General features: G+C 26.6%; 2 protein-coding genes across 2 annotated transcripts in view; one reads left to right on the forward strand and one right to left on the reverse strand.

The window, feature by feature from the left end:
* The first annotated feature begins 6,923 nt into the window (after window positions 1-6,923).
* On the forward strand, window positions 6,924-10,272 carry LOC101495335 (protein VACUOLELESS GAMETOPHYTES). The gene is made up of 2 exons (XM_004498143.4): window positions 6,924-7,401; window positions 8,944-10,272. The coding sequence occupies exons 1-2, from the start codon at window positions 6,996-6,998 to the stop codon at window positions 9,456-9,458; spliced, it is 921 nt and encodes a 306-aa protein (XP_004498200.1). The 5' UTR covers window positions 6,924-6,995; the 3' UTR covers window positions 9,459-10,272.
* A 1,032-nt stretch (window positions 10,273-11,304) lies between these two features.
* Window positions 11,305-12,470, reverse strand: part of LOC105851070 (squamosa promoter-binding-like protein 14) — a 6,309-nt gene continuing 5,143 nt past the window's right edge. The window contains exon 9 of the mRNA XM_012715118.3: window positions 11,305-12,376. Within this exon, the coding sequence (XP_012570572.1) occupies window positions 11,948-12,376 (429 nt within the window). The 3' untranslated portion in view covers window positions 11,305-11,947. The remainder of the gene's footprint in view (window positions 12,377-12,470) is intronic.

The following is a 12,470-nucleotide window of genomic DNA, read 5'->3' on the forward strand; positions in this document are numbered from 1 at the left end:
TAGTTTAATTTATTTATTTTTTTCTTTTAAAATCTCCTTTTCTTTTTAATTATTATAACAGTTTTGTTTGAAAAAAATTCAAATATTTATTATTATAATTAGCATGTATACAATTTTTTATAAAATAGTAAAAGTATTGAATCTACGATAGTTGTAATTTATCAGTCAATTAATTTAATATAAGTTAAATTAAAAAAAGAGTTTAGTTAATTTTAATTAAATTATAAAAAACTTATGTTGTAGTGAATTTGCACTTTTTTAAACATTTTTTCTCAATGAATCAATTGTGTATTAGTTGAATTATTATATTTCCAAAAATATATCAATTTTTTTTTTTACTTTTTATTGTTAAATATAAAAAATAGATTAGATTCAAATTAGTTTTTTTTATTATGATCTTTAAAATTATTTTAAAAAAAATTAGATTGCCAAACAACTTTTCTCTTCTCTAAAATAATTTTTGAAAATTGGATAGTCAAATGGATTTTATTTTTATAATCTTTTTAAAAACTCATTTTTAAAACTAATTTATAAAATAATTTTTAAGAACTAAAAAGGAGAAGTGTTTCAAACATGCCCTAAATCTTTCTTATGTTTTAGACTATAAAATATAAAATTTTGTTGTTTGTATTAGAAATTGGGTGAAGTATGTGTGTACTGTTGGAACTAATTTATTAAACTCCTTAAGATATGCTCAATATTTAGATTAGACATATAATTATACTTTAGTATAGAAGCCAAATAAATATAGAGCATGCATATACATTAGAATACTTGGATTCATAGTTAATTATGTTTTGACGGTAAATTTGAATAGTCTTTAAACAATTGATCTTGAAAAACGAGTCGAATGACATTTTATGTCTTAAACACTCTTCAGATGAAAAGAAGAGGTAATACGTGACATGTTTGATATATTGACGATCATAACCTATATATAGAGTAATTGTCAATTATGGTTCTCATTATTTTCAAATGAACCGTCAGTGACATCTACTAATATTTGAGTCTATATCAATTAATTAAATAAATAAATATCAAAATAGAAATCTAATAAGCCTTATTACTTAATTTGATCAATATATCTTAGTTAATATAATTAAATAAATATATGTGTCCATTTGGGCAATATATCTTAGTAATAATATCATAATTCTTTTGGCGCGCGTCTGGAAGTTATTTATCTTTAGATCTCTTCTTTCCAATCTAGTCCAACTCATACATCAATAATAGGACCACCACACATATTATCATTGGCGTATAATGTGACTAAACCCCATTGACCACCACATCAATGCATTTGATAACTTAGATCGATATGGATGAGAGACATGCAAATTTCATGCAATATGATCTATATATCATGTCTATTTCAAACTAGTCCAACTGAAGTCTTTAGTGAGATCAAACTGAAGTTCTTGATGTTTGAATTCAATATTTGCACACACGATACCAAAACAGTTATAATAATAACCTCATAAACTTTATTTCTGCAGAAAAAAGAAATAAGAATATAGAACACAAAGGAATAGAGACTCCTCCTGATCTAAGACATCTTTAATAACAAGAGCCATATGAAAGACCTTAGTTTGTCAATTCTTTTATTAGTGGGTTAGCTAGCATAGGATATGTCCCTATATGTTCTACTCTTCAACAACAATTAAATGTATCTCAATTAAATGTTGTAATATAACTTGAGTGACCTTTCAAAACCTTTAACTATAAGCAACCAAGTGACATAAATAAATCAACCATTTCATAAATTAAGGTTTCTACTTTATGTAGACATCCAAAAGATTAGAGTCGAACATATTGATGATCTCTAAATTGCGAGCATAAACTCTATTGTTCTCTTTAAGAATCTTTATGGTTGCCTTTGTCAACATTCAAACATGAATTGCTTAAGTATCTATGAAATGATCTTATTATATAAGCTATTTATGAATGCATATAATAAAACCATTCATAAGACTCCCCACAACTAAAATATCTAGAATATTTAAGTTTCTGAATCTCCATATTTTCTATTAGACAAAAATTGAGACTAAAATAGTCTCTCTTTAGTGATAGAGGTATCACATGTATTTCGTGGCAAATATATTTACAACTTTATTGATATAGCTCTTTTGTGATAACTCAATGATACCATAAAAATGATATTTAAATATCAATATACCTAATACAAAAGAGATGTCCCCAATATCTTTCATTACTAAAGTTCCGTTAGAGATATCTCAAATATATCACTATTAAATAAATATAGAAAATTCAAAAAAGTTCTAGTAGAAATGTAAAATTACTCCCACTGATCTTATAATACCCACAATTGTCTGTCAGTCATCTCAAAACCAAATGACACAATTATCTTATGAAACTCTATGGTATCACGAATGAGACTTATTTGTTATTCATAGATGAATTACATAAGTTTACAAATCATTTATTTTGTGTCTATTGACATAAGGTTTCCTTCGATTGCACCATATTGTTTCATAAATATTGTCATTTAGAAACACTAAATTGACACCCATTTTATGTAGCTCCAAAAATCATAATGAATAACAAGTGTCATGAATGTCCTCGTAGAATATTTAAAAAAAAAACCAAATTGAATTTATCTTTATAGTTAATCATTTGCGACACCTGATGTTCTAGTTCTCGAGGGAGTTGAGTTTGATCTTCATAAATAATTTCATCAATTGGTTAAAATGAAGAACAATAATATCCTTATGAGGACCAAAATTTACTACATTAATAGCGACTATATGAATTGGTCTGAAACCGATTCTTGCTCACTCAATTTTGTTCGTTTGACCATATATCTCCCCCAACTCAATATACTAACAACTATACATCCATTGTCTAAAAAAAAAGAACTTTAACCGTGAGACCCAAAATTTATATTTCTCAAATCTTTCAAATATTATACATTGTCACTAATCATATTTGAAATGACTCTAATCATATACAAATTTAAAAGATAAAATAAATCATTATTTCAAAATAAAACTAAAAAAAAATATTTTTATTTATACATAAAGAAGCTAAAACATAATTTTATCAAAATAATGATTCAACCAAAATATCTTTTAAATATAAGCAAATATCAATATAAAGTAATCAAAGTCTTCACATTTACCATCTTATGAAATGATCCTATTAAATTATCATTTCTAACTTTAACAATTATAAACTTAATTGTGCAATTAGAATATCAAACACTAAAATTTTGATAAGTATCCAAATAGTCAAATTTTTACTATATTTACAAGATTAAATATTTACACAATGCGCTCTTTATATTTTCTTTGTCTAATAACTTTAATGAAATACGACTCTAATGAGTCCTTGTTTTTTTTGCTTTATTACTTTAAAAGCAATTTAATTTAAACAAAGAAAATATGCCAAAAATATGTTATTTTAATTAACAACTCTAATATCTCTAAAAATCGCGTTTTATGATAATTAAAATGATCTATGTGTTTTGGAGAAAAGTCACTTTTCATACTTAATTATCACTTTAGAAATTTTAAAATGTGAGAGAATAATAGTTTCTTCATCCTTATACAAGATCTAGATCCAACAACAATATTAATAACAATATTAATGTTCTCTCAATTCTACAATTTGAATTTTTAAGATTACAAAAAATATTTGGTTGCAATGATCAAACATTTACAATTACTATTGTTAAACAATAAATACTTATAATTATCACATGTCATAGGTGTAAATTAAAATCGGTCAAATAATTGAAGGATTTAATTTTACACACAATATTAGTAAACACATCAAAAATTAATTATAATGATAATAAAAGACCAAAACAAGATACTAAACACACAATCAATTTGCAATCTTTTGATTGCGTGAATTAGCTACAAGCAGTACTCTAAATGTAGTGTGCAAGTGGTACTCTCAATGTAATGATCAAATATTAGTAATAAGTCTTGTCAAATAATAGATCTTTTTTGACATCCTAATTATCCACATGGAAAAACCTTAATAATTACCACATATTTATCATCACATGTATGAAATTTTCAGACTAAATTGTATCCGTCTTTTGGTCGACCATAATAGCTCGCATGAAAAATTTTATACACATCTTTTGTAATTCTCATTGAATCAAGTATGCACAGCGGAAGTTGCTTTGTGCAACTTGTTGTTTCAACTGATTCAACGAAAAATACTAGACAATTTAATAAATTACAGTTATGTAACTATCCGACCAAGTTGTATCTTCCTTTAGACCGAAGGCAACTCGCATGGATAATTTCATATCACATCTTTTATAATTTTGGTCGAGTCAAATCTAGATAGTAGAGGTTACTTTGCGCAACTTGTTGTTTCAATCAATTCTATCAAAATTATTAGATAAATTAATTTATTAAATTAAATAAGAAGGATTTTAAATTTACAAGACACTATTCACAAATGTAAATTAAATAGTCTTAAGACTAATTAACATCCCTCAATATGAGTACAAACTCACAAATAAATAAATTTAATTAGCATAAAATTAACTGAAAACATGATTAAAATAAATATTATTTTGTTGCATAAAACTTAAATAATAACAAACTTAAATATTATAATCATTAATAAACCCTATATTCAATTTTCAAATCAAATAAAAGTTGAATTTTGAAAATGCCAAAATATATGTATCCAAAAAGATTTACGTATATTTGGAATGATTCTTTAAACAAATAAATAAATAAATAAATAAATAATTCTAGAATGAATATTTTCTTAAACAAAGATAATAAATATTTATATGTTTATAAATAAATAACCCAAAGTCTAGAATCCATATGTCTCAATTTAAAGAATCAAATCTTTGTGATGTACTAGCAAATTGGTTCACAATATTTTGAGATTATTTATTCAATTTCATTTAATATGTATATTCCTATCGACTTTAACAACTTATAAAGGTCGCCAATAATATATATGACGCCGCCAATGAAGCAAAATTAGCGACAAAATAGGAAAAATCAATCTATTATAAACAATCATCGAAAATTGAAAGAAATCAGTTCAATAAGATACAAAGGGGAACGACACGTGCATTAATCTCATACCTTATTATTTGTTATTAATAAACTAAAAATTGATCTTGAAAAGGTATATATATATATATATGTTTGCCTTATAGTTCTTCCTCAACTTAGATATTTTATGTCTTAGATATTTTATGTCTTAAATATTTTTAGATGAAAGAAAAGGTAATACGCCGTTTGTCTAGTATATCGGAGACCATAATTTATATATAAAGTAATTATTAATTAAAATTTTCATTATTTTTAAATAAATTATAAGTGACATTTATTCTTATTGAAATTCATATCAATTGATTAGATAATTAATTATCAAAATAGAAATATAATAAATCTTATTATTTAATCCATCACTAGTCATTTAAGATTTCTAAATAATAAATAATTAAATAAAAATATGTGCCACAAAACAGTAATAGAATATAATAATTAAATTAAATATTTGGTATTTATGGGTGTCAATCCACTTACTCAATAATTTAAACAATTGAATTAAGCCTGTTTAAATGAAGATTTTATATAATATATACATATGAATTTTGTGTTCATAAGTATTCTTATAAAGTACCAAACGATTATCCAACCCTATAATTAGGAGAATCTAATTAAGTTAAGAGGTAAGATAATCGTCTAAAATGAGTTATTTCAGCTTCTTTTAGGGGATGAACTTAAATCCATGATTTGCTCTGTCTTTATTTTAATAAATCATTAAAAATAAATAAAACATAATTACAAACAAACAAAAAAACTCCACTTTATTTTAATAAATCATTGAGAATAAATCAAATATAATTACAGAAAAAAGTTTCCAGTGGAAAGGTGTTAAAGAGAGGGGAGATAAATTGATGATATATTATAGGTTGTTATTTTTCCTTTAATTTATTATAAGAAAAAATCAAAACCAAATAAATATAAAAGATGTGACAGATTATTTGATTTGATATATAGTCCATAATGATTAGTTGGAAAGATTCAAAAGACAAGGAGAGGAAGCATCATGAACAAAGAATAATTCTTATCAATAGTCTTTTTTACATACTATTCTTACACAAGCGATTAATTAATGTTAAATATATTAAAAATAAAAATAAATAATATCATTGGGTTAGTTTTGATATTGGAATGATTGTACTCAAGAAATAAGGTTTTAAATCATAAACAAAAATATCATTTTTTATATTGGAATGATTGTGCTCAATAAATAAGGTTTTAAACCATAAACAAAAATGTCATCATGGTAGTTAAAATTTGTAGTTAAATACAAATCCAGTCGATAAATTGTGTTAAATTTGTATTTATGTTGGATATTGCTACAACAACTTAAACAATGAAAGAAATATAAATAAATAAAAATTAAAAAAAAATTATAATAATTGTAAAATTATTTTTAAAGTGTAATTCGATTCACTCCCACCCTTTTATGCAAATTTAATACAATAAGATGACCATAAATGTCTTTTATAATACTTACAATATTTGAAGTAAATTGTAAACTCACTTAATGAATAAAATTTTCTTAATTACTACCTTTGTATGCTAAAGAATATCTCTATTATAGAGAAACCAAATTTCTAATTATAGATAAACTTGAAACAAACTGTGATTAAGTGATAAGATAGAGAAGACATCATTAATCACACTATTCAAGAATGACTTGTAAATAAATTAATCTCCAAAAAGTTGATATCCTTTGTGTCGCATGGACATGCAAGATGCCTAATTAATGCATATAGCATCATTTTATTTTAATTTTACAGGGTGTAATTAAAAAATGAAATAAAAAAATAAAAAAATAGTGTATGTGATAACTTTTATAGCCCATTATATATTCTCCACAATGTGTAGCCATAAGCTACATAAACAAAAGAAGCAAAGTTGAAAGAAGAAAAAAATAGGCATAGAAGTGTGATCAAAAAAATTAAGTGAATAATAATGATGAAGAAGCAAAAAGAAGTAGCAAAGAAAACAAACACTTTCCGATTAGAAAAATCTGGCACTAAGGAATACCAAATAACTGCACCAAGTGATGAATATTATTCTTCCAAAGTGACAAGTATAGTGACAAAAAAATCACCTCCACAATTGGAATTCCCAAAATCACCACAACTAATATTTGGAGAAGAAATAATTCATTTTAGTCATCCACAACATGCTCTCTCAATGGTGGATCTTCCTGACCTATTCACTTGTGTAGGATGTAAGGAATATGGATCTGGAAAGAGATTTGTTTGTCAACAATGTGATTATCAACTTCATGATTTTTGTGCTTTGGCTCCTCCTGCTCTTATGGCTCATCCTTTGCATTCCCAACATGCAATTTTGTTCCATTCCAAACCAGGTACTTACCCTATTATTAGTTCCATTTTTTTAGTGTATCATTTAATTATTTTATTATTATTATTATTATTATTATTTAAATTTAGATTTTTTTTTACAAGTTTTAGATGTCTATGAGAATTTTTAATCTAATACAAGAGTTGTTGTGATATGTTTATTTTTTTTTAAATTAATTAAAATTAAAATTAAAAAACGAGACCATTGTTCTTTTGTTTAAAAATTAACATACTCTTAAAATGAGCATGGTCCATATATTGTGCTGTCAGAAGTAGGGGTGTTCACAAAAATCAAAAACTGAATTAAACTGCAGAACTGAACTGAACATAATTGATATATAAAAATTGAGAACCGAACTGTTTTCGAACTGATTTTTTAAAATTAAAACTGAACCGAACTGATTTTCAGTTCGAAAAAACTGAACCGAACCAGTGTTTATTTCAAAAAACTTGAACCGAATTTGTTTTTTAGAAGTAATTAGGGGTAATTATGTAAAATTTGGCCTATATAAACAAACAAAAATTATGTTAAAGTGGTTCAATTCAGTTCAAAGTAATAAATCGATTTACCAATTTATAAAACAGTTCGATTTGATTTTTTGAACTGAAAATCAGTTTGATTTGATTTTTTAAACTAAAAATCAGTTCGATTAAATATTCAAACGGTTTTAGTTTAGAATTGAACTTTATCCACCTATAGTCAGAAGTGGTCTTGGCTCTAAATTTATTCAAAATCCACTATTTTTCATTTTATTTACTTTTTATGCATGACATATATTTTCTTCAACAAGGATTACTTTTAATTCTATTTTTTTCCCGCGCTAATCTTAACTAATGGAATTAGTTCATTCAGTTGGAAAGAATAAAAATGAGAATATATTCTCTCATGTCACGATATCATGGGGTGAAATCTCCACCATCCACATAAAAGGAGAGATGGATAATTTAAAATATAAAAAAAGAGAAAAAGGAGATTTTATGGTGGAGATTAAACCTTGAGAGATATATAGTGAAAATATCATTTAAGCAAAAACAAAGTGGGGGTGGAGCTTGAACAAAATTTGTGAGAAAATAAAATAAATACTTATGACATTAATAAATTAAACTATAAAAAAATATATGTATTGGGTTCTTTCAGTTCTACCTTCCCCTTTATAGGTGGTTTATCATATATCACGACATAAAAATCATAAAACAATATTATTTATAAAAATTTATAATTATCTTATTCTTGAGATTGAGACTGTAGTTTGATTGTAGTTGACTCAACAAAAAAACGAATATGATATAATTTGAGTTTTGATGAGATACAATGTATTAATTTTACTTTATTTTATGTCTAATTAACAATAATCATGTCATCGTTTTAACCAGGAGAATAAATGAGTGTGAATTTTTATTTTCAAAGAAAATTTCCATCATCATAAATTAATGGAGTTTTAAACAATTTTATCAAAATAATCTAAAATAGAATTCCCTTTCAAAAAATATATAATATTTTAAATTTGATAGTTACTAGTTATGAATTTGGATGATTTAAATTTCAGTGAAAATTGGAATGACAAAATCAAAATGTGACGTATGTGGAAAACCAACAAAAGGCTATACATTCGTATGCACAGCATGTGCTTTCCAAATGCATCCATGTTGTGCAATGCTCAACACTCAAATTGATTTCCCAAAACATCCACACACACTCAAACTCACATCATCATCATCATCAACAACAACAACAAACATTGATAATAATTCCAACAACATTGTTTGCAATGAGTGCAAGAAAAGAAGGTCAGGGAAAGTGTATCGTTGTACGGTTTGTGATTACAATCTTCATGCATTTTGTGCTAAGAGTAAAGTGAATGGTCTTCAAGCTAATGGTATTAGGGTTCTTGAAAAACCAAGTGTTCTTGCTGCTGCTGCTAAAGTTGCTTCTCAAGTTGTTATTGAGTTTATTGGTGGCTTTGTTGAAGGTCTTGGTGAAAGTATGGGTGAAGTTCTTGTTCAAAATATTGCTAAAGGAGGAAGTGGAAATCTTACTAATAATACAAGACCTCGCAAATGATATCATTTATACTTTATTATGGATTTCAATTTCGATTTGGTTAGGGCATAAATTCACGCATTAACGTAGTTGATACATCGGTAGATGTTGGATTGAGATCGAACTGTGCAGAAAACATGCATATTTTGATATTTTTTCTTCGTAAAACTGCAAAGTGTTGTGTTGAAATTTGGATCGTCGGATCTTAATTCAATTGATACTGATGTGTTGATTGCGTGATTGTGTGGAATTTGTGTCTATAGCCAATTCAAATTCATTTATCATCTCATGTTTTTTTCTTGTGATTAATTTCGATTTTTTTAGATTAAATATTACATGCATTCATAATATAACTAAACAGTTTAAAATTGTTGTATAAGATTGAATGAGATTTATTAAAGACTTTGATGGAAAAACTCTGAAATGCTAATAGTATGAATGCGTGTAATATTGAAATTCATTTTACATATTATTTATGTTTTTCTCTCTCTCCTATCTATATTAACTTTAGGAAAATTAATTCCTAACTACACTTTAGCATGCAACTCTTGTGCTGATTAAGTCCATTATATGAGCATATCTATGGAAAAAGAACATTGTGAATCATTATATGTATTATATGTATGTGGGGATGTAAAACGGTGTTTAGACAGTAGTCCTGCTTCAGATGTAATTTTATTTTTTCTGCTGAAAGTGTTCATTACATTTGTATGTAAACAAACTGTAAAATTTGTTACAAATATATTGTACGTATTTATTATTTCTTTAATTAGAACTCTATAATATTATGGTTTTCCATATGTAACATTAATATTTCTAATTAAAGATATATTTTGATATTCAACATATCATTAGGACCCTCTTAAATTGGTTGTCATCCATTTCATAGACACTTTGAAATCTTACAATCTTTTGATTTTTGGTAACAAGTCAATAAAAAATCCAAACGATCCATCTCCCCTGTTTTTAGTTGTCTATAGAAAATGGCTCTCAAAATTGTTAACTTTATCTCCACTTATGATTTTGAAAATAAAAATATCATTGAAATATAAAATTTATTTAAAATAATATATATAAAATAAATACAGTAAAAATTATATTTTATTTTTATAAAATGTCAAAATATTATATTTATATCTTATTTTATGTTTCAATAACATTAAATAAATAAATAGTTCCACTGTAGAATTGTTTTGAGAGTTTAGAATGTAAGGGTGATAAGTAGAATTGAATTTGGTTTGTGCTTCCTAATTTGAACTCAAATTTATATACATAATTTAATTTTTATATTTTTTTATCTTGTTTTTTCAATTGTTCTTTTTTGTTTTAATGATGTGCTTAAAAGTCTTGTGACAGCTCAGGATTTTCACTCTCATTAATTACAATGATTTGTCCAGGATTTTCACTCTCATTAATTATAATAATTCAATTTAATAATAAAAAGACAGATATTTGATTTGCAAATATAATTTCCACTAATGTCATTAAAAGAAGTCTAAGGTATTATCCACTTTCTCTAAATTGTTTATAAGAAAAATAACACTTTCACTCTCATTATTACCATTGATACCCTCCTTTTGTTGTAGAGATATCTACTTTTTAGATTGACTTTTTCTTAACAACAAAATATAATAGCATTCTCATTAAAAAAAAAGAAAGAAAAAAAACCTTTGGCAGTGGCAGAGGCGTCTTACATTAAGGCCCAAGCTACGCAATTAAATAAATCATCTAGCAATGCATATCCATATTAGTTAGTCTATGATAGAAGTAAAACCGAAATATCAATGGTGATCAGAAAAAAAGCATTTATTTGTCCACGAAACTTATGTCAGAAGGTAAGGTAGCTGTGTGAACTGTGAAGAGGTGATTGAAAACTGAAACGTGAATTAAATTAGATATAATTTAAATTTAAAATATATTACACTTTTTGATCATATAGTATGGTCATCCCTATCATCAATATCCTCAAATAAACTTTACAGTAAGGAAAACTATGCATCAGAATATAGATACTCAGACCTATAATATAACACAAAAAGGGGAAAATAAAGCAGGTAAGTTTTTCTGATTGATCCTTGAGAAAAATATAGAGGCAATGAACCAACATTCACCCAACTTAGTTCTCTACTTCTCTTTATTCCAAATGCTTACTGCTCTCATAATTGTCAGTGCTTCAATTGAGAGGTCGTGTTTTATCTTGGTCTAAAAAGTGGAAGATTTCTTCAATTCTAAAATTTCAACCCCCAAAAGATTAACACATCAGGTGTAACTTGGCATCACAGAGAAATATGTAGCATTTAATTCCACTTCTACTTTCTCATTTCTCTTGGATCTGCCAAGCTATAGCTCCACATTAACATCTAATATCTTCATTTTGGGCTCTCATCACAAAATGCCCCACTTCCAACCTGAAGTAATCTTTGTCATGTGAGGAAAAATAAAGGGATATGACATTTTCGCCTTGGTTTATGGTTTCTCATAACTTCTATGAGTTTGATTCACCAACAGAATTACATTGTCCCAAAATCCAAGTTTTCCCACCTGAAGGGAGAAACTGAGCCTACAGACGGGGTTCCACGAAATAACACACAAACACATACACAAACAGCAGCAACAGCTAGCATCGAATGAATAAAGGGACCATGAAGCCAGCTCCGTGAACCTGAAAATCTTCTCTTGTAGCGGACTTCTGCAATTGCACACTTGGAGCAAGAGTTCCCAACTCGTTTGTCTTGGTTAATTCGCTTTTGCATAAGCTCAATTTCCAGTGATGGGTGCTCTATCTCATTGTCAATTTTAACTGAAACTTCACTTCTTTGTCTATCGGAAAGTTTACGGGCAACCAGCTTATTATAAGAGTGATTATTTCTCATCATGGCATAGGCCTGTGGAGTTTGCCCATTTTCATCCACAAGGGTCTCCCAGCACTTCAACCCAATCTACACACCAGCATGAAAAACACAAGTTAAGGACTCGGTAAAATAGAAGCATGCAAGCATGTTTTATGCACTTAAAAATATAATCCAAAGTTGT

The sequence above is a fragment of the Cicer arietinum genome, chromosome 4 (assembly GCF_000331145.2).
Source record: "Cicer arietinum cultivar CDC Frontier isolate Library 1 chromosome 4, Cicar.CDCFrontier_v2.0, whole genome shotgun sequence".
In the NCBI taxonomy this organism is placed as follows: Eukaryota; Viridiplantae; Streptophyta; class Magnoliopsida; order Fabales; family Fabaceae; genus Cicer; species Cicer arietinum.